This window comes from Triturus cristatus, chromosome 2_1 (genome assembly GCF_964204655.1).
Source record: "Triturus cristatus chromosome 2_1, aTriCri1.1, whole genome shotgun sequence".
In the NCBI taxonomy this organism is placed as follows: domain Eukaryota; kingdom Metazoa; phylum Chordata; class Amphibia; order Caudata; family Salamandridae; genus Triturus; species Triturus cristatus.
In genome coordinates, this window is record NC_140581.1 from 70,719,330 (window position 1) to 70,738,031 (window position 18,702).

Consider the following 18,702-nt stretch of genomic DNA (forward strand, 5'->3'; position numbering starts at 1 on the left):
ACCACAGCATCACTCAGCGCCACCACAGCATCACTCAGCGCCACCACAGAATCACTCAGTGCCACAACAAAATCACTCAGCACCACCACAGTATCACTCAGCACCACCACTGCATCACTCAGCACCACCACAGCATCACTCAGCACCACCACTGCATCACTCAGCGCTACCACAGCATCACTCAGTGCCACCACAGCATCACTCAGCGCCACCACAGCATCACTCAGGATCATCACAGCATCACTCAGGGCCACCACTGCATCACTCAGCGCTACCACAGCATCACTCAGCGCCACCACAGCATCACTCAGCGCCACCACAGAATCACTCAGCACCACCACAGTATCACTCAGCACCACCACTGCATCACTCAGCACCACCACAGCATCACTCAGCGCCACAACAGCATCACTCAGCGCTACCACAACATCACTCAGCGCCACCACAGCATCACTCAGCGCCACCACAGAATCACTCAGCACCACCACAGTATCACTCAGCACCACCACTGCATCACTCAGCACCACCACAGCATCACTCAGCGCCACAACAGTATCACTCAGCACCACCACTGCATCACTCAGCGCCACCACTGCATCACTCAGCGCTACCACAGCATCACTCAGTGCCACCACAGCATCACTCAGCGCCACCACAGCATCACTCAGGATCATCACAGCATCACTCAGCGCCACAACAGCATCACTCAGCGCAACGACAGCATCACTCAGTGCCACCACAGCATCACTCAGCGCCACCACAGCATCACTCAGGATCATCACAGCAACACTCAGCGCCACAACAGCATCACTCAGCGTCACCACAGCATCACTCAGCGCCACCACTGCATCACTCAGCGCTACCACAGCATCACTCAGTGCCACCACAGCATCACTCAGCGCCACCACTGCATCACTCAGTGCTACCACAGCATCACTCAGTGCCACCACAGCATCACTCAGTGCCACCACAGCATCACTCAGCACCACCACAGCATCACTCAGCACCACCACAGCATCACTCAGCACCACCACAGCATCACTCAGTGCCACAACAATATCACTCAGTGCCACCACAGCATCACTCAGCGCCAAAACAGTATCACTCGGCGCCACCACAGCATCACTCAGGGTTACCACAGCATCACTCAGCACCACCACAGCATCACTCAGCACCACCACTGTATCACTCAGCGCCACCACAGCATCACTCAGCGCCACCACAGCATCACTCAGCACCACCACAGCATCACTCAGTGCCACAACAAAATCACTCAGCACCACCACAGCATCACTCAGCACCACCACAGCATCACTCAGCGCCACCACAGCATCACTCAGCGCCACCACAGCATCACTCAGCACCACCACAGCAAGACTCAGTGCCACAACAATATCACTCAGCACCACACCAGTATCACTCAGCATTGCCTTTGCACTAGTACACCACCACATCATCATCACTCAGCAAGACCTGAGTATCATTCAGCATCAACTCAGCATCGTCTCCACACCAGTCACCACCACCACTACCACCTCAGCATCACTCAGCACCACCTCAGCCTGCTCTCAGAATCTGGCATCTGTTGATTCTCCCCTAGCGTCTAGCCGCTGATAGTGTTAAAATATAGGTACTAGTTCCCAACCTTCACCCTCCGATTGTTTATGCCCCCTCGAAAAAAGCTTTAACAAACAAGCATTGGAATAGGCAGAAACAAGTTGCCAGCATTGCAAGAACAAAAGAAAACTGAGGACATTTTTTATTGTAAATACTTTTTTTAATATGGTCGTTCAGTTGTACATAATGCCTTCTTGGTCATATATAAGGTAACAAAAATGCTTCTGACACTTTTTTTATTATAACTTTTCAGCAAGCTGCACAGCAGCCACACTTCTCTACAGCACAGCTTCAAGACATTGGCAAAGTCAATAGCTCTGGCTAAACACTTATAAGGCCCCAAAGGCGAGACCTATTGGCTATGCCAATGCTTGTTTTTATATATAAACACTCCCAACAGTTATGTCATAATGTTATTACATCCACAGTGATACCTGCCTAATTCCATTCTTGAAATCCTAACTAGTCTTTGTGCAAAAAAGATTGCCTCCTCGGAACACCTTATTATTCAGTATCATGACTCCATCGTGAGAACACAAAATAATTTACATCACATCCACCTCATTTTTACTGATGGCCCTAAGTCAAGCCCATGTGCCCGGTCTGGAATTACTCACTTAACTTCAAAACATGCTTATAATCAGCATACCTCCATACCTTCCCATCTTCAGTATCTATTTTATTATAGGGTTCAATTTTTTAAGTCGCCTCCCAAGCGCCTGCAGCCAATCGCCCTTTACTCCATTAAACTGAAAGCAAAATGTGCGTACCTTCAATTTCCATCCTCTTTGAAGACTCCGTAATACCTGTTAAGGCTTTATCCATTCATCCCCTTATTGAGGGTCTATCTACAAAACAATATAAAATACACACATATGTGTAAATCACATCAGGCTCAGCAGACTTAGGTCAATGGAACTGGGACCCGAACAATGATAATATGTTGCATTTTTTCCTGTAATGGGTGCCAGGTCGAGAACAGCACTTGAGATGATGTATCTTCCTCTAAAATATAATGAGCTCCAGGGGAGGGGTCTCGAATCGATACCTTGGAGGTACTGATCATTGTAGTCAAGAGAAAATCCCCTTTGGACAGATTACTACACCAAATATTCAAACCAAACTCATCCAAACAATTATATCACCAGAATATAACACCACCACCATCAAAGGCCAAGTGTTCACAGTTATAAAAATATTTTATTAAAATTACCCAAACATAGGGTCAAAATACAGTGCATTATCATAAAATTTAAAATCAGGTTAAAACCATCCTGACATAACAGATTGTGGGTGGCAATGTGTGAGCCTGATGTGATCTACACATATGTGTGTATTCTATATTTTTTTGTAGATAGACCCTCAATAAGGGGATGAATGGATAAAGCCTTGACAGGTATTACGGAGTCTTCAAAGAGGATGGAAATTGGAGGTATGCACGTTTTGCTTTCAGTTTAACGGGGTAAAGGGGGATTGGCTGCAGGCGCTTGGGAGGCGGCTTGGACACTGAACCCTATAATAATATAGATACTGAAGATTAGAAAGTATGGAGGTATGTTGATTACAAGCATTTTTTGAAGTTAAGTGAGTAATTCCAGACCGTGCACATGGGCTTGACTTAGGGCCATCAGTAACAAGCATTTACAATGCAATAGGTCTCGCATTTCCGAGAGTTTATGCTATTGGCATTGGAAATGACAATGTCTTTTATTTACTTATTTAAAAAACCAACACATTAATAAAAGGCATTGCAATCTACAATGCCAATAGCTCAAACGCTAGTAAATGCGAGACCTATTGCATTGCAGCCATCCAACTTCTGCTTCTGACCAATGGCCAGTGACGTTTGATAAAGCTGTGTTATCTTTCACGCTGTCACAGATGGGGTTTCATGTTGGTCTTTCTCCTTCCACAGTCCACAACCTGCACAAGCTCCCTTGGAGAGCTGCTATTCCTAAGCCACTGTCATATCTCCTTTCTCCAGTTTTAGAGGCTGTGGAAGATATTGCTTTTCTAAGAGAATATTTCTTCTGACCTGGCAAGTGGCAAACGGCTGTTGCACCGTCAATGTTGTGCCAGCACATGTCATCAAAAGAGGGCTTTGTGATCTCTGGGGTGATCAAAAGGATCTGATCTCAGTAATGTCACAGGACAATCTCATGCAGCAACAGGGCTCGGTGGGGTGGAAAGACTGCAGAGCTGCAGAAGTTCACTTTAGAATCACAGGCTGGGGCAACTGGTTTTGCAAGACTTGGCTTTCATTTAAAGGGTCTATCAAGTAAGTGATGTCACAATTGGCCTCGAAAACCCTCTAGGCCACATTAAACAAAGGCGCATTCTGTCTGGAATACAAAATCCAAGCAGGCATCAAACAAAGGAAACTGCAGGAATCTGCAATCTAGGCAGATATTATCAAAGAAAGGGAACCTCTGAAATACTAAACCCAAGCAGACATCAAGCAAATGTACAATCAAAGCAGACACTGCATGAAACTACAGCCTAAGCAGATATTAACCAAAAAAGCGAAATTCAGAAGTACTAAACCGAAGCATTCAACAAACACTTGCACACCGTGGAGCGTCAATACAGGTAGACACCAAACATAGGAAACTGCAGGAGTCTACAGCCGAAGTAGATATTATCAAACCAAACAAGCTCAGAAATATTAAACCCAAGCAGACATTAAACAGATGCACAACCTGGAATGCAAAGTCCAAGCAGGCACCAATCAAAGGGAACTGCCCAAAACTGCAGCCAGCCTAAGCAGATATTATCAAACAAAGGGATATTCAGAAATGCTAAACCCAAGCAGACATCGAACAAATGCTCAACCTCGAATTCAAAATCCAAACAGACACCAAACAAAGGGACATTCTACAATATAGAACCCAGACCTAGATGAACAAACAAAGGGACGTTGTAAAATCCAAAACCCAAATGCCATCATCAGAGAAAACGAGAATTCTAGAATCCAAGGAGAAGTGTTGTTCAATTAAGCGATGTATTTAATTATTTACCTCCTTATTAATTCCATATAAAGTGATTCGTATCACTTTGCAACCCTTTGGTTCATTCTGATGTGATTGATAAGGTGCATGTGAAGCCAGGGGTGTTATGGAGCATTCTGATGTGATTGATAAGGTGCATGTGAAGCCAGGGGTGTTATGGAGCATTCTGATGTTATTGATAAGGTGCATGAACAGCAATCTCCCCATGCCTAACCAAAACCAAAAAAAAAGAATTTACAATGCAATAGGTCTCGCATTAATGCGAGTTTGAGCTATTCACATTGCAAATAACAATGCCTTTTATTTGTGTTTTCGTTTTTGCAAACATAAATAAAAGGCATCGTCATTTACAATGCCAATAGCTTAAACTCGCGTAAATGCGAGACCTATTGCATTGGTCAGCCTTTACATTTGTAAATAGCCAACTGCACACATTTACATTTCTTTTAGGCAGCATGTTCCTAGTTTAGCTGTCTGCCTCTCCCTCGGCCCGACACCACAGGATACGCCCTCCCTCTTGAACTAAGGCATCTCATCTGTCGCAAGAAATGCTAAAATTATGGACCAACCATGGACGGCAGACATGAGGGCTAGCTAGTTTACGGACAGTCTGTATAAATGACGGAGGGGTAGTCACGCTAAGCATGTGTGACGCAGGGGAGCAAGAGAGAGAGGCCAGGCAAAGTATGGTAAGTACAGCAGGAACTGCAGAGTGGAGAAGTAGGGCACGGGTTAGGCATGAGGAGGCGGGCGCGTGTGAACCGAATGGACGGCGGGAACTACAGAGGAGAGGAGCGAGGGAGCGAGTATTGCACGTGATAGAGGGGGGGGTAGGTGAAGAGGGTGAGAAGGTAGTGCAGATGGGAGACAAGGTGGGTACGCAGGGACAGCGTAGAAGAAGAGAGAGCAAGGACAGCCGAGAGACAGGCAGGGCCTGGGAACAGAGCTGTGGGATGGTTGAAGACAGGGATCAGCGGCTGCAGGTGGAAGAGATGGGTGGGCAGAATAATCGGAGGGAGGGGGGATTGTGTCTGCAGAGGGTGGAGAATGAGCAGCAGGAAGGAGGGAGCGGGGCAGGCAGGATAAGAGAAGGGAAAACAGCAACAGCGGAATTGAGAGAGAGGAGAGGGAGAAGGGAACTGCTGGTGTGAGATGGACAGGCAGGGTAAGAAAAGAGAGAGATGCGGCTGCAGAAGAGGGAGAGGGGCAGGAAAGAGAAATGAAGAGAGACCAGGGAAAGGAACACAAGAGAGACGGGGAGACAAGGTAAGAAAACGGAGAGGGACTGGCAGGGTCCGAGAAGGACGCACATGAACCGCTGAAGGAAACGGGAGAGGCAGACAGGGCCTGAGAGGGTAAGGGTGGACTGCGGAGGGAGGAGCCAAGGCGAATCTTAAGAGAAGAGAAAACAAAACTCATAGAGAGGGTTACGCAGGGCGAGGGGAGAGTATACATTGCAAAAGGGAGAGGGGGGGGTTGGTCCTTACAATCCGGCCCTTGGAGGAACGGGTGTAGGTTTGTAGCCGGGAATGAAGAGGGGAGGTGGAGGGGCGGAGTGGGCTAGTTAAGAGAAGAAAGGATAGCAAACACTGCAGAGGGGAGAAATACATTATCAGGGAGGGAAGATTAGTGAAAGGAGGAACTGCAGAAAGAGGGGGAGGACAGAGAGAGCACACAATGATGACGAGCTGACAGGCTTGCACTGGGGGTGGAGCATGTGGCACCCCTGTGGTTCGTAATAGAAAGTTTTGTTTTTTATATAGCACCTCATATTGTATTTATGCTATGGATAACAGATGGATGGATGTATATTGTATTTCTACAGTGCCAAGCTAGAGAAACGGCAGCAGAGCACTGTACATGGTACATGTTGCTGTTACCCAACATATGGTACTGAAAGTACCGACACCCAAGGACAGATGGTTGAGCATCCCTCTCCAGTATACAAACTCATGATCTGCAGATCACTGCAGCTGCCCCGCTGAGTGCTCACCTTTCAAAGCCGTTCTCTGTTTACTCTTCTCTCCTTTCTGCCTTCATTACTTTAGAGCCCGATTTTGAGTGTCTTATTATCACCGATGGGCCAAAAAGAGCTGAAAGCGGCCGAACTCTCCAGACGAAACACCTGAGAAAAACATGCAGAAATAAGCAAGGGAACGCAGTTCCTGCGTGATATTCCATCAAACAATGTAATAAAAACGAAAAGTAATAGCGATCCCGTCAAAGCGATCAAAGCGAAAGTGATCGCGATCGCTTGGACGGGAGCGCTGTGTGGCAAGCACGTGAGTGGTGCGTGCGCAGCAGTGATTGGCGGCTGCGCGCGTGCACGCTCACATGCACTCAAGCTTTCGGCCACAGGCAGCACTTTAAAAATCCCAACTACAAAATGTCTCTCCGAGCCAGCGCATGCGCTGGCCTCAGCGAGACCTAAAAATGAGGTGGATTTGATGTAAATTATTTTGTGTTCTCACGATGGAGTCATGATACTGAATAATAAGGTGTTCTGAGGAGGCAATCTTTTTTGCACAAAGACTAGTTAAGATTTCAATGTTGGATATAGGTAGGTATCACTGTGGATGCAATAACATAATGACATAACTGTGGTGGGTGTTTATATATAAAAAAATTTGTCTAGCGCTTGTAAAGGGTAGCCCCATAGAATTGTTTATTGATGCATTTGTTTTCTTTCATTCTACAGCCCTGTTAATGTCCAATGTGGACGAAACGTGTTGGCCGGATTGTTCATTGTAATCACTTCTATGTGCAATAATTGGAAGATTTTGAAATAAAACACAAATTGGTTGTATATTAAAGACTGCCTAGGGACTTTTCTTGAATACGAACATGGAAGCAATTAGCTTGTGAACATTGTGAATAAGCGCTCCTTTCTGTATAGGTGGTTTCATCTTACTGGGGATGTTTATGAATTCCCAGAATTCGTACATTCACACACCTGGACAGGATTATGTGCACAGGTGCAATGAGGAACAATGGTTTTATTTCACAATCAGGGTTGAGACAAAAGCATTCACTGCCATTGCACAAAGAGAAGTGAGGTAGGGCGGCATCCATTTTAGAATCCTGCAGTGGAGGTATGCCTTATGTACTGTGAAGTATGCAAGGCCAAGACCAAGAGGAAGCATTTCCAGAGGTGAGCGGCCCCTTGCCGGGATTCCAGCAAGTGAGGAAGAAGAGTGATAGATCTTAGAGAATAGTGGTGGACATGGTGGGAGAGGAGAGTCACTGCAATAAATGATGATTGTTTTGATATATTGCATCGGAGTCACTATGAATTAGTGGAATTATAACTTGTGGCAGATTTACACAATGCTTACAAGTAGTTAACTATGTGAAGTTTATGAATTGGGTTAAGTTTCTTGAAAAATCCTTTTTTAAATTAAATTCTTCCATCACAAGTAGATTAGCCCTGTGTTTTTATTATGGAAACTCTACTTAAATGGGGTTTGCTTTGTTGTTTTCCATAACACGTATGGGACAGATTTGTGATTATTTGACGCAGCGCAGGAAGCCACCTTGCTGCGCTGCATAAAAGGGAAAAGGCAGAAACGTGCTGTATTTAACATGATACGGAGCATGTCTGTTCTTTCCTTGAACTGATGTACAATTTGCTGCCTTGTGCCAATGCAGGCACCCTTGCAAAGCATGCAGAATTGTTGTTGTGCAGGAAGGGACACCTTCCTGCACAAAAATAATCCTCAGAGGCATTTTCCTCTTTTCAAATGCAGCACACTTAGAAAGTGGAAATAAAGCGAAACACATAAATGTCTTTTCTCTTGCGCCTCTCCTGATAAGCCGTAGCATTTTGACATATTTCCAGGTTTACCAGTGTTGGTAGATCTGGGAATGTACCACACTCCATGGGTGGATGTGTGAGAACACCCACGCCCCACCCATGGAACCCCTCCCTGGGGCAGAGTTTAACGCATGGCAGTGACTTTGCTGCCGTCTGTTACTCCAGATTTATCAAGCCACTGAGGGCCACGTAAGGTGGACTTGCGTGGCTTGATATCTTTGACTTTGTGGTTGCTTTGCCCTTGCACCCCCTTGTGTGGCACAAGTGTGAATGGTAAATATGCCTGCATCTATTTTGGGTAGACGCGACGTCCTGGATTTTGGCACATTCTAGGCCTGGTATGTTAGTGCAGAGGGTGAGCATAGCAAATGCCTGCAGGCATGTTATAGAACAGTGCACAAGAAAGATGTTTCAGACACGTCTTAATGCAAAGCGTTTTGCTGCTACATGCCATGCTAAATTGCTGCATTTCCTCTTTACCACCAGCTTCATATATTTTGCACAGATGCATAAAGATGAGAACAGAATGATGCGCACACTGAGATCGCGGGGCAGCCCCAGATGGAAAAGAAACCCAGAAACTAGTGTTGCAAAATGGTATAGATTGTTAGGTTTTAGACTCTTATTTATGGAATGTAATTTAAATTAATAATGTTATCCAAATCAGTAGCCCGATGTATGTTTTAGAGCTTTTATGTCACATTTTAGAAGGATGCTTAGACATATGTCCTAGCCTTTCCATTTCACTTCCGGTCTTTCCCAAGTTCATGCATGTCCTGGGTCTCCCTAACTTTCAGTAGCACCTTTATTTCATGAGCCGGGGTACCAACTTATAGAGCACTAAGGGGCACATGCATCAAAGGTAGGAATTGAGAGTCCTTAATAGCGATTATTAAGGAATCGCTATTAAGGAGTCGCAATTACCTATGCATGTAGGTTTTGCAAAAAAAAAATTTGATTCCTACATATTCCTTAATAGCAAATAGCAAATTGCGATTCGCTATCAAGGAATGGCTTCCCATTAATTCCTATCGGCCTGGAGGACGATAGGATTGAATGGGATTGCATTCGCAATTTGCGATTACCAAATAGGTAGGGGTCAATTCTGCGAATCGGCCTGTTTGCGACCAGTATTTTGCTTGATGCATGTGGCCCTTAGTGCTTTAATTAGAGAGTGCACCTACTCGTGGGTGCCTAAATATGGTTTAATGCACAGGCAGGGCTCTGCTAAGATCAATAAAATGTGTTAGACTTTTTTTTTTTTTTTTATCGCATGTCTTACTCACGGTCGGTTTCTGAGCAGCACCAAACAGGCTCAAACGTGCTAAAACAACTTGTTTGCTCACCAATATTTGCCCAGATTCTTCACTGATTGTTGGTTTGTTTCAGGTGATTGAGGGCTGTGGTTGTCTGGAATTTGTGTTTCATCCAAGACCGTCTCCCTAATTTGCATAGCAGGTTCTATATCTATAGAGAGACCTTCTCCAGCATCACTGAGTGTGAGAGAGATCCCTCCTGAGCTCACAGCAGAGAGCAGCAGTCAGAGGTGAGAGCTGACACCATCACTCCCTGAGTGTGGGAGATCCCTCCTGAGCTCACAGCAGAGAGCAGCAGGCAGAGGTGAGACCTGCCACCATCACTCCCTGAGTGTGGGAGATCCTCCCTGAGCTCACAGCAGAGAGCAGCAGTCAGAGGAGAGACCTGACACCATCACTCCCTGAGTGTGGGAGATCCTCCCTGAGCTGTCTGATGACAGCAGCCTACACCGGAGAGACCTGACACCGAGGAACCCGACAGGAGGTGAGCAGACAGGATCTTCAAAGGTTTATTCTCTTTGCAACTTTGTGACGTTGGAACAGATGAAAAATCAGATGCCTCAGCAGGAAATCTCTGCTCAATGTTAGCCATCTTGTGTGATAAATCTACAACAAAAGGAGACATTGTATTTGCAACAATTGGTTTGAGAGAAATATAAATTGCAAATGTTGGAAAACGTCTCCTGTGAGATGTGCAAAAAGCTTGCTTTGTAAAACTATTACTATAGCAGGTGTTGGCAATTCTAAGTATTATATAATTAATAAAAGCTACTATTGCCCACTTTATTGTTACTCAATTCATAAGTCTTCAGTTAGGCTGAGCTGGTCCAGCCAAAAATTCAATTTGTGACATTCACACACCACAGACATCAGCAGCGAGCACCAAACTCACGGAGGAATCTTTCTGTATTACAGCAAAGCCCACCTCAAACTTAATGTACCACCTGCTCCGGTGGAATATTGGATCTGTTTATGCGAGTGTATCATGGCCAAGACTCCACTGTCCTGGCAAAAGGGAGGACATTTCATGGGGCAGAAGAAGGCTTTTCTTGGCTGTGGCTTGTTCCTCTGTCTTTGAGAGCAACCTCACAGACAAACACAGTGTGTTCATTCTCAAACCCTGACAATAATTCTCATAACATTATCTCCAGTCCATATGTTTATATCGTCACCCGTATCTCACTGCCCTCCATGCAGAGATGGCCTGATGGCGAGAGCTTTGAAACTCTGCAAGTAGGGGCCAGATGTACTATCTACTGATCCTAATGGTAATTTGAGGCCAGTATGTTTGCAACCACTAAATACATGTAATAACAGACCTATAAGCTTATAGGCAGGCTCTTAAAATTCTGAATGAGACCAGATTGAGGTCGGTTGCACATTGGAGGCCATCACAGGGATATTGGCCTGCTGGGGTCAGCACACCACCCAATCTTTGATTGCTTTTTAATGAAACAACCTTTTATTTTTTTAATGCACTACCTGCTCTTCAACAAACGTATTTTTACATTCACAAAGAGCTGGAGTACCAAGGGGGCCCTTTCTCTTTTATGAATGCATTTCTACCTCCTTTGAGGTGTTGGTAAAATATGCCACCAGATTTCAGTTGGAAAACATTGATTAATGAGGTACCAAGGCAGTATTTGGAGGGGATGCCTACAATCATCCCCTTCCACATACCAAATTGGAACCCATTTGAAGTCTAACTTTAGGAGTCAGAAAAACCTCTCAGACTCTGAAAATGAGCTTAGCACAAAAGCATTTTAAATGTTGCAAACCCCAGTTCGGAGCAGCTGCGTCTGCCTAATGCTTAGCACAGGTGCCCGCATGTTTGACCCCCAGCCTTGGCTCAACGTCTTCTGATTGTGGACATATCACTACCTCACATGCCTTAAAAAAGAAAACTCTGCAACGTGTGGCTATGATGTAGATTCCTAGTTCTCACGTAGAGTGCTCCGATGCCCGTGGGCTAAGTTTGTGCTATATAAAGCTGCAAACATAAATACATACATGACATGTGACTGCATGGTTGTTTGTTTATGAGGACACGAGTGTGCGGAAGTGGCTGAAAAGACTGTGGGGCATATTAACAAGGGCATTATCTCTGCTTTTTTGGCTTTAAAAGCCAAAGAAGCGGAGATAAAAATATCGCCCTATCAACAACAGGGTGCTAACATGCAAAATCGCATGTTAGCACCCTTTTTCACTACGCTTCCCTTTGCATCTCTAATGAGATGCAAAGTGGGCGTTCCAGAGAAAAATAATAGGAGAAATGTCGCAAAGCGACATTTCTCCTATTATCAAGCTTCACGCTAACCCTGTTAGAGACAAAAAAAGCAGCGCTAACCACGGTTAACGCTGCTTTTTTACATCTTCTAATTTTGGGGCATATCAGCAACAACCGGCGATAATTATCGCTAAGCGTACATAGCGCTAAGATAATTATCGCCGGCTAACGTCGATTTTTATCGCTGAGATAGCGTGCTGTTAGCAACGCTTATCTCAAAAGCGATAAGAATCCTAGCACTAACTGCTTAATGTGAGATTATCGCTGGAAACCCAGCGATAATCTCACGAAATGTGGCTTTAGCTTGTTGAAAGGGCCCCACAAACTTAGCCATGATGTCCAACTTCCATAGGATATCATGGCTATGTCAGTCCTGAAGCAGGCATAAGGAAAGTAGCGATAACAGGGGTTATCGCTACTTTTCTTGCCGCTATGCTTCATTGCGTGGGGCTTGATGATAGGAGAAAGGTCAGGAACGCCCACTTTGCATCTCATTAGAGATGCAAAGCTGGGCGTTAAGAATTTGTGCGCTAATGCAAGATTTCACGTGTTAGTGTGACCTTGCTAATTAGGCGATAAAATTATTGCCGCTTTTCAGCTGAAAACGGCCACAGAAGCGGCAATAATTTTCTATTGCCGTCCTTGTAAATATGCCCCTTTCAGACTTAGCCATGTAATTCAATGGGAGGTGGATTACATGGCTAAGTCCACCATGGGCTATCAACAAGGATATCCCTATCCTTGTAGTTTTATCGCTGCATTACCAGCGATAACCTCCCAAAATGCCGCTATTGCTGGATTTTTTTATCGCCTAGGCGGTTAGCGTTGTTAATAACGATAACCAGGCGATATAATCCAGTGATAGCGGGCGTTAAAAAAAATAACGCTAAGCGCCCTTAGCGTTAATTTTCCCTGTTCCTTGTTAATATGCCCCTGTGTCTGTCACAATACACAGCAAACAAAACATTTACTTTAAAGTGCACATCCTCACCCATCTTGTTAACACACACGCTGTTCCCACCCACACATCCACACCTGGCTGTGTAATGTATAAGATGTAATTATGTATCATATTAGAGAATTCTTTTTTTTTTTCTTTGAGTTCTTCGAATTCTTGGTTTGTGTTAACCAACCAGTCATAAAAGTCCGTATGTACTATAGGTTCACTTTGTCAGGAGATTATTTATGAAACGCTACAGCTGGATTAAAATAGCACATAAATGAAAGCACTGAATCGTGAACTTTTGGGGTGCATATGAAGAGATGTGCAAAATAAGCTGCAGTTGCCAACATTCATAAGATTTCATTCTATCTCTTCCCTCCTCTATCCCTCCTTGACTCACCCACACACTATTTTAAAACAATGATCTCCCTGACAGTCCATTCTAGACTCCTCCCTCCTCTATCCCTCCTTGACTCACCCAAACACTATTTTACAAATATGATATCCCTGATAGTCCATTCTAGACTCCTCCCTCCTCTATCCCTCCTTGACTCACCCAAACACTATTTTACAAATATGATATCCCTGATAGTCCATTCTAGACTCCTCCCTCCTCTATCCCTACCTTATCGCATGTGCACATCAAGGTAATGATACAGATGCAATTTGTTTATGTACTGATCCATGGTGGCAGTATTTTAGACATACTGCTGTTCTTGATTGTTGTAGCTTCAGATAGTCAGTGTTCTAAGTTGTATTTACTACATAAGTGATAGATTATATTTCTCTGCCATCCTATACAGGAAGAAAACCCAGATAGCAGATTGGTCAGACCCGGCACCATGGGACCCCGAACACCGCTTTACTCACTGGTCATCGTGCTGTCAATGCTGGAAATGTCCCTTTCTGGCCCAGGTGCCATTCACAGTAAGTTATTTGACACAGGAGTCTGACTTTTACTATGAATAACTGTGATTTCATGCAGTGACAGTGGTGGTCATGACTCTATTGGACATCTCCTCCTCCCACAGCACGAGGGCAAAAACCATCTCAGCTTTACAAACTATAAACAAGGGTTCGTGGTTTGGGTGGTCGAGCAATTCTTTTGAAGTATCCTAGATTTTGTCAAATCACTGCCACACTCCACATATGCCACAGCTCTCAGCTTTAAGGAGGTCTCCATACAATAGTGCAATCAATCGTGCAATGGCTTAGTTTCCTTAAACACAAACCACCACAGCAATGGCAGTGACAGACACTTCTATTGCAGGAGGGTGTTGCAAATTTTATTTCAGGAGAACTTATAGGAGACAAAGCTGACCCAATAACATATCACTTTAATCTCTGTACATTGTGTGCATCCTATGATGGATATCTGCTTTGAAGCTTGAATGTATGTACATGTTCTGTTTACATCTCCTTTGGGGAAGGCAGAGCACAAGGACTCAGCCAACATGGATTACTTGAAATAAAGAACAAACATTACTTAATATCAACTCAACGTTCACCAGAATGACGCATACAGTCTTTAAAAGGCTTAGCATATTGTCCCCACCGGGGAACCACGTGAAGATTTAGCCACACCCCAAAAAACATAATGGGCATCAGAGGCATGGCTAGAAGGCCACAACAACCAGCAGGTTGGTACCCCCTCCTCCAATAGTTCTCCCTAAGCCAGCTGCCAGTGTGGGGGTTTACATGCCTTGGGGCACAAGGTGGTACCTCTCGAGCTGAAGTAACCTGTCACTAAAATTAGAAGGGTGCTCCAAACATCTTCACCTCCATCCACTCCTGCCTCATGGACGATCTACATTGGTTTGTGGGTGCAATACTGCCTTTGTACTGACTCACATTATGGTCTTCTTCCTGATTGGGGCAGATATTAACTTTTCCTCATCTTGCAAGAGATATGTTCTTCCATTATTTGGGAGATGCGAGTTGTCTTAACTATCATGTAATTGACCAGAAATCATCCTACTTTGTGGACTATATTCATACAAGTTGGGATCGTTTGCTCCCAACGATGATCATTACTGCTGCTCTATGGGTTCTTCTTTCCCCCGTCAGGAAAATTAAGAGGGTCTGATTACCGGTTTGCGACAATGAGTACACACAACGCCAACCATCCCACAGGATACAGGAACAACGTTTACGTCAAATAAGAACTGTGCTGCTAAAGGAGCCTCCATGGTCCTCCAGGCTGATCTCCAGGAATGATCACTACAGCATCCCGCCCCCATCACTGTGCCATCATGGCCAACTCGTCTGTGGAATGGTAGGTATGGAAAACTCCTCCACTTTGTGAGAACCTCACACTGCATGGCTTGAAACCAGCAGACTGTATCTTGAAATAGAAGCATTTCCTCTTACACAGTGAAATGACCCTCCATCAGCTTTTTGTGTGCCTCTCTATACCACAAGAGGCTGTGACCCTGTCACAATCTGTAAGACTACTTAATAAAGCAGAGGGGGTGTTGCACTGAAATAACAAATTCACTTTCCAGCAGGGTGAACCTCTGAATAGTTTGCATTCTGTAATTCAGCGCTCACATAGCACTATTACCAATCTGAAATCACGGCCTAGCGAAGGCCTTTTAAGAACGTATATTGATTGGACCATATGATCCTGGTGTGATCGAAAGGTGATGCCACCAGCCCAAGTATTTAATTGTATGTATCTCCCCTCCTTGCACCAATTCTGCAAATGATGTTCAAGGGCCTTTCAAAATATGTCCTCTGTCTTGTTAACATCCATACACGTTTGTTGGGTTGCTGTGGGAGCCTCAACGGTGTTCCTTTAATCGATCCCAGAAACATTAAAGGCTGTGAGCACCTACTGGTTTCTCATTTGAGACCTTCAATATGCGTCCCGAGCAATATCGCTTAACAGCTGTGTTTTGTGAAAATACAGGAATGCGCCACATTTAACATTCTGCGGTGCATTTCTGCTCTCTGCCTGTGCTGAGGCACAAACTGCTGCCTAGTGCCAATGAAGGCACCCTTGCACAATGAAGCAAGTGTGGCTCCACTGTAGAAAGGTTTGGTTTTTGTGCAGGAAGGGGCACATTCCTAGACAAAAGCAATTGTCAGAGGCATTTTCTTCTTTCTAAGAGTGCTGCATGATTTAGCACACTTAGAGAGGAAACAATGAGGAGAAATAAAGACATTTCTCCAAGTTGCGCCTCTGGTAGACCTGGGAATGCGTCAGAATTGTATCGTACACCTCCCAACACATGCTGATAAATCTGGGAGTGTGTCAGAATGTGGGAACAAACATTCTCCACCCATGGCATGCTTCCTTTGTACATTCCTTTGTCAATTGTGCCTGTATTTTGACTGTGCCCTAGCATTTTGTATTTTGGCTGTGCCCTAGCATCTTTTAAGCTATTCTTCTGTTGCCATTTTGCGTTTCACTGCTACATTCTCCCTGCCGCAGATGCCCCTGCAGCCCCTTCCCCCTTGCCCGTTCCCACTCCTGCCTCCCAGCTGCACGTCCCTCCCTCCTTCCCTACGCAATGGTGGCCACTGCGTGGTCGTGTTGTGGACACGTGCAGCGGGCATGCAGCTGGTGTGCCAAAGGCACGCCAAATGCAAGCCTGTCTGCGCCCGTCCGTGACCCGACTGCGACCAGCACCAGGGACCCTTGATCTCTGACCTTCCACCACTATAACTCAACTGCCCTCCTCACACTCAACCCCGGAAGGAACATCACCTATGGCCAGTTCTCCTGCTGCCACTGCCGCCAGACCTTCACAACTGCCCTAGCCGCCAACACCGCCGATGCCCTGAGGTGCATTCTCCTCAACATGCGATCCCTGCACAGACATGCCGTAGAGATATGGAACCTCCTGGACACCCTCTCACCAGATATCGCCTTCTTTACAGAAACTTGGACCAACGCCTCCTCTGCCCCTGACATCGCCATCACCATCCCAGATGGATACAAGATCCAGAGGAAAGACTGCCCCAACCACCCAGGAGGAGAAATCACCATCGCACACAAAAGCTCCACCCGCCTCTCCACCTCGAGTGATGCCTTCTCCGCCGCCAGACACCTTCACATCCTAGTCCAGAGCAGCCCTAGAACCAAACTTCATGGCACCCTTGCCTACAGACCCCCCTTGACCCCATGCCCCTGTCGCCACCTCCATCACCGAACTCATCGCACCCCATGCCATTGCCTCCATGGACTACATACTCATCGGAGACCTGAACTTCCACCTCAACAACCCCAGCAACCCCAACTCCACCACCCTCCTGGACAACCTCTCCAGCATCGGACTGAACCAGCTCATCACCATGCCTACCCACAAGGTAGGACACACCCTCGACCCCATCTTTGCAGGGGGAAACAACATCCATTTCAGCCACACAACACAACCCCCATGGATGGACCACCACTGTGTACAGTACATCGTTGACAAGCCCAAGCTGCACAAACCTGCTCTGTGCCCCCCCACGCAGGAACTGGAGCAAAGCCACTGAGGATCAGCTTAACTCCACCCTCAACCACGACACTCCCACCACCTTAACCGACGCCAACCTTGCAGCCAGAGAACTACACAAATGGATCTCCAACTGTGCAGACAAGCTCGCACCCCTATGCAACTCCGACAGACAGCGCCCCAGGAATGCCACCTGGTTCACCGCCGACCTCTAAGAAACCAGACGCACCTGCAGACATCTCGAGAAGAGCTGGAGAAACAGCAAAACACCTGAAGACCACACCACCTGCAAGAACGTCATGACGGAATACCACCAATGCATCAGAACCACCAAAAGGACCTTCATCCCAAAAAAATCCTCTCCAACTCCAAGGAACTCTTCAGCGGCATCCAAGAATTCACCAAGCCCCCCAGCGAAACCACGGACATCACCCCTTCACAGGACCTCTGCGACAAGCTCGGATCTTACTTCCATCTGAAAATCAAGAGCCTCTACGACAACTTCAAAGACAGGACACCTGACTCCGCAACCATCCCCCCTTCGGCAGTGCCAGCCAGCCCACCATCTCCTCCTGGACACTAGTCACGACTGAAGAGACTGCCTCTACCATAAAAAGCACCCATTCGGGGGCCCCCACAAACCCCTGCCCACCGCACATCTATCACTGAGCTACCATTGTGCCAGAACTACAATGCACCATCAACGTCACTTTCAGGACTGGCACCTTCTCTGACAACTGGAAATGTGCAGAAGTCAGAATCCTGCTCAAAAAGCCCTCAGCAGATCCCACATACCTCAAGAATTACTGGCCCATCTCCCTCCTCCCCTTCACAGCAAAAGTCACTGAGAAGACTGTCAACGCACAACTAACAAGGTTCATCGAAGACAACTCCATCCTCGACCCCTCCCAATCCGGATTCCGCAGCAACCACAGCACCAAGACTGCCCTACTCACCGCCACAGACGACATCCGCACCCTCCTTGTCCAAGGACACACCACGGCTCCAATCCTACTCGAGCTCCCTGCAGCATTCGACATCGTCTCCCACCGCACACTTGCGACCAGACTCCACAACACCAGCATACAAGGAACCGCCCTCGACTGGATCCGCTCGTTCCTCACCGGCAGAACCCAAAGAATCAGACTGCCACCCTTCTTCTCGGAACCTACCGAAATCAACGGCGGAGAACCCCAGGGATCGTCGCTCAGTCCTACCCTCTTCAACATCTACATTGCCCCCTCACTGCCATTGTCAGAAAGCATGGCCTCA

The 18,702-nt window shown here is 46.1% G+C and overlaps 1 protein-coding gene across 1 annotated transcript in view; it reads left to right on the forward strand.

The window, feature by feature from the left end:
• Positions 1-9,931: 9,931 nt before the first annotated feature.
• LOC146863759 (uncharacterized) overlaps positions 9,932-18,702 on the forward strand; it is a 52,458-nt gene continuing 43,687 nt past the window's right edge. Inside the window, exons 1-2 of the mRNA XM_085627929.1 lie at positions 9,932-10,239; positions 13,789-13,912. Of these exons, the coding sequence (XP_085484055.1) occupies positions 13,828-13,912 (85 nt within the window). The 5' untranslated portion in view covers positions 9,932-10,239; positions 13,789-13,827. The remainder of the gene's footprint in view (positions 10,240-13,788; positions 13,913-18,702) is intronic.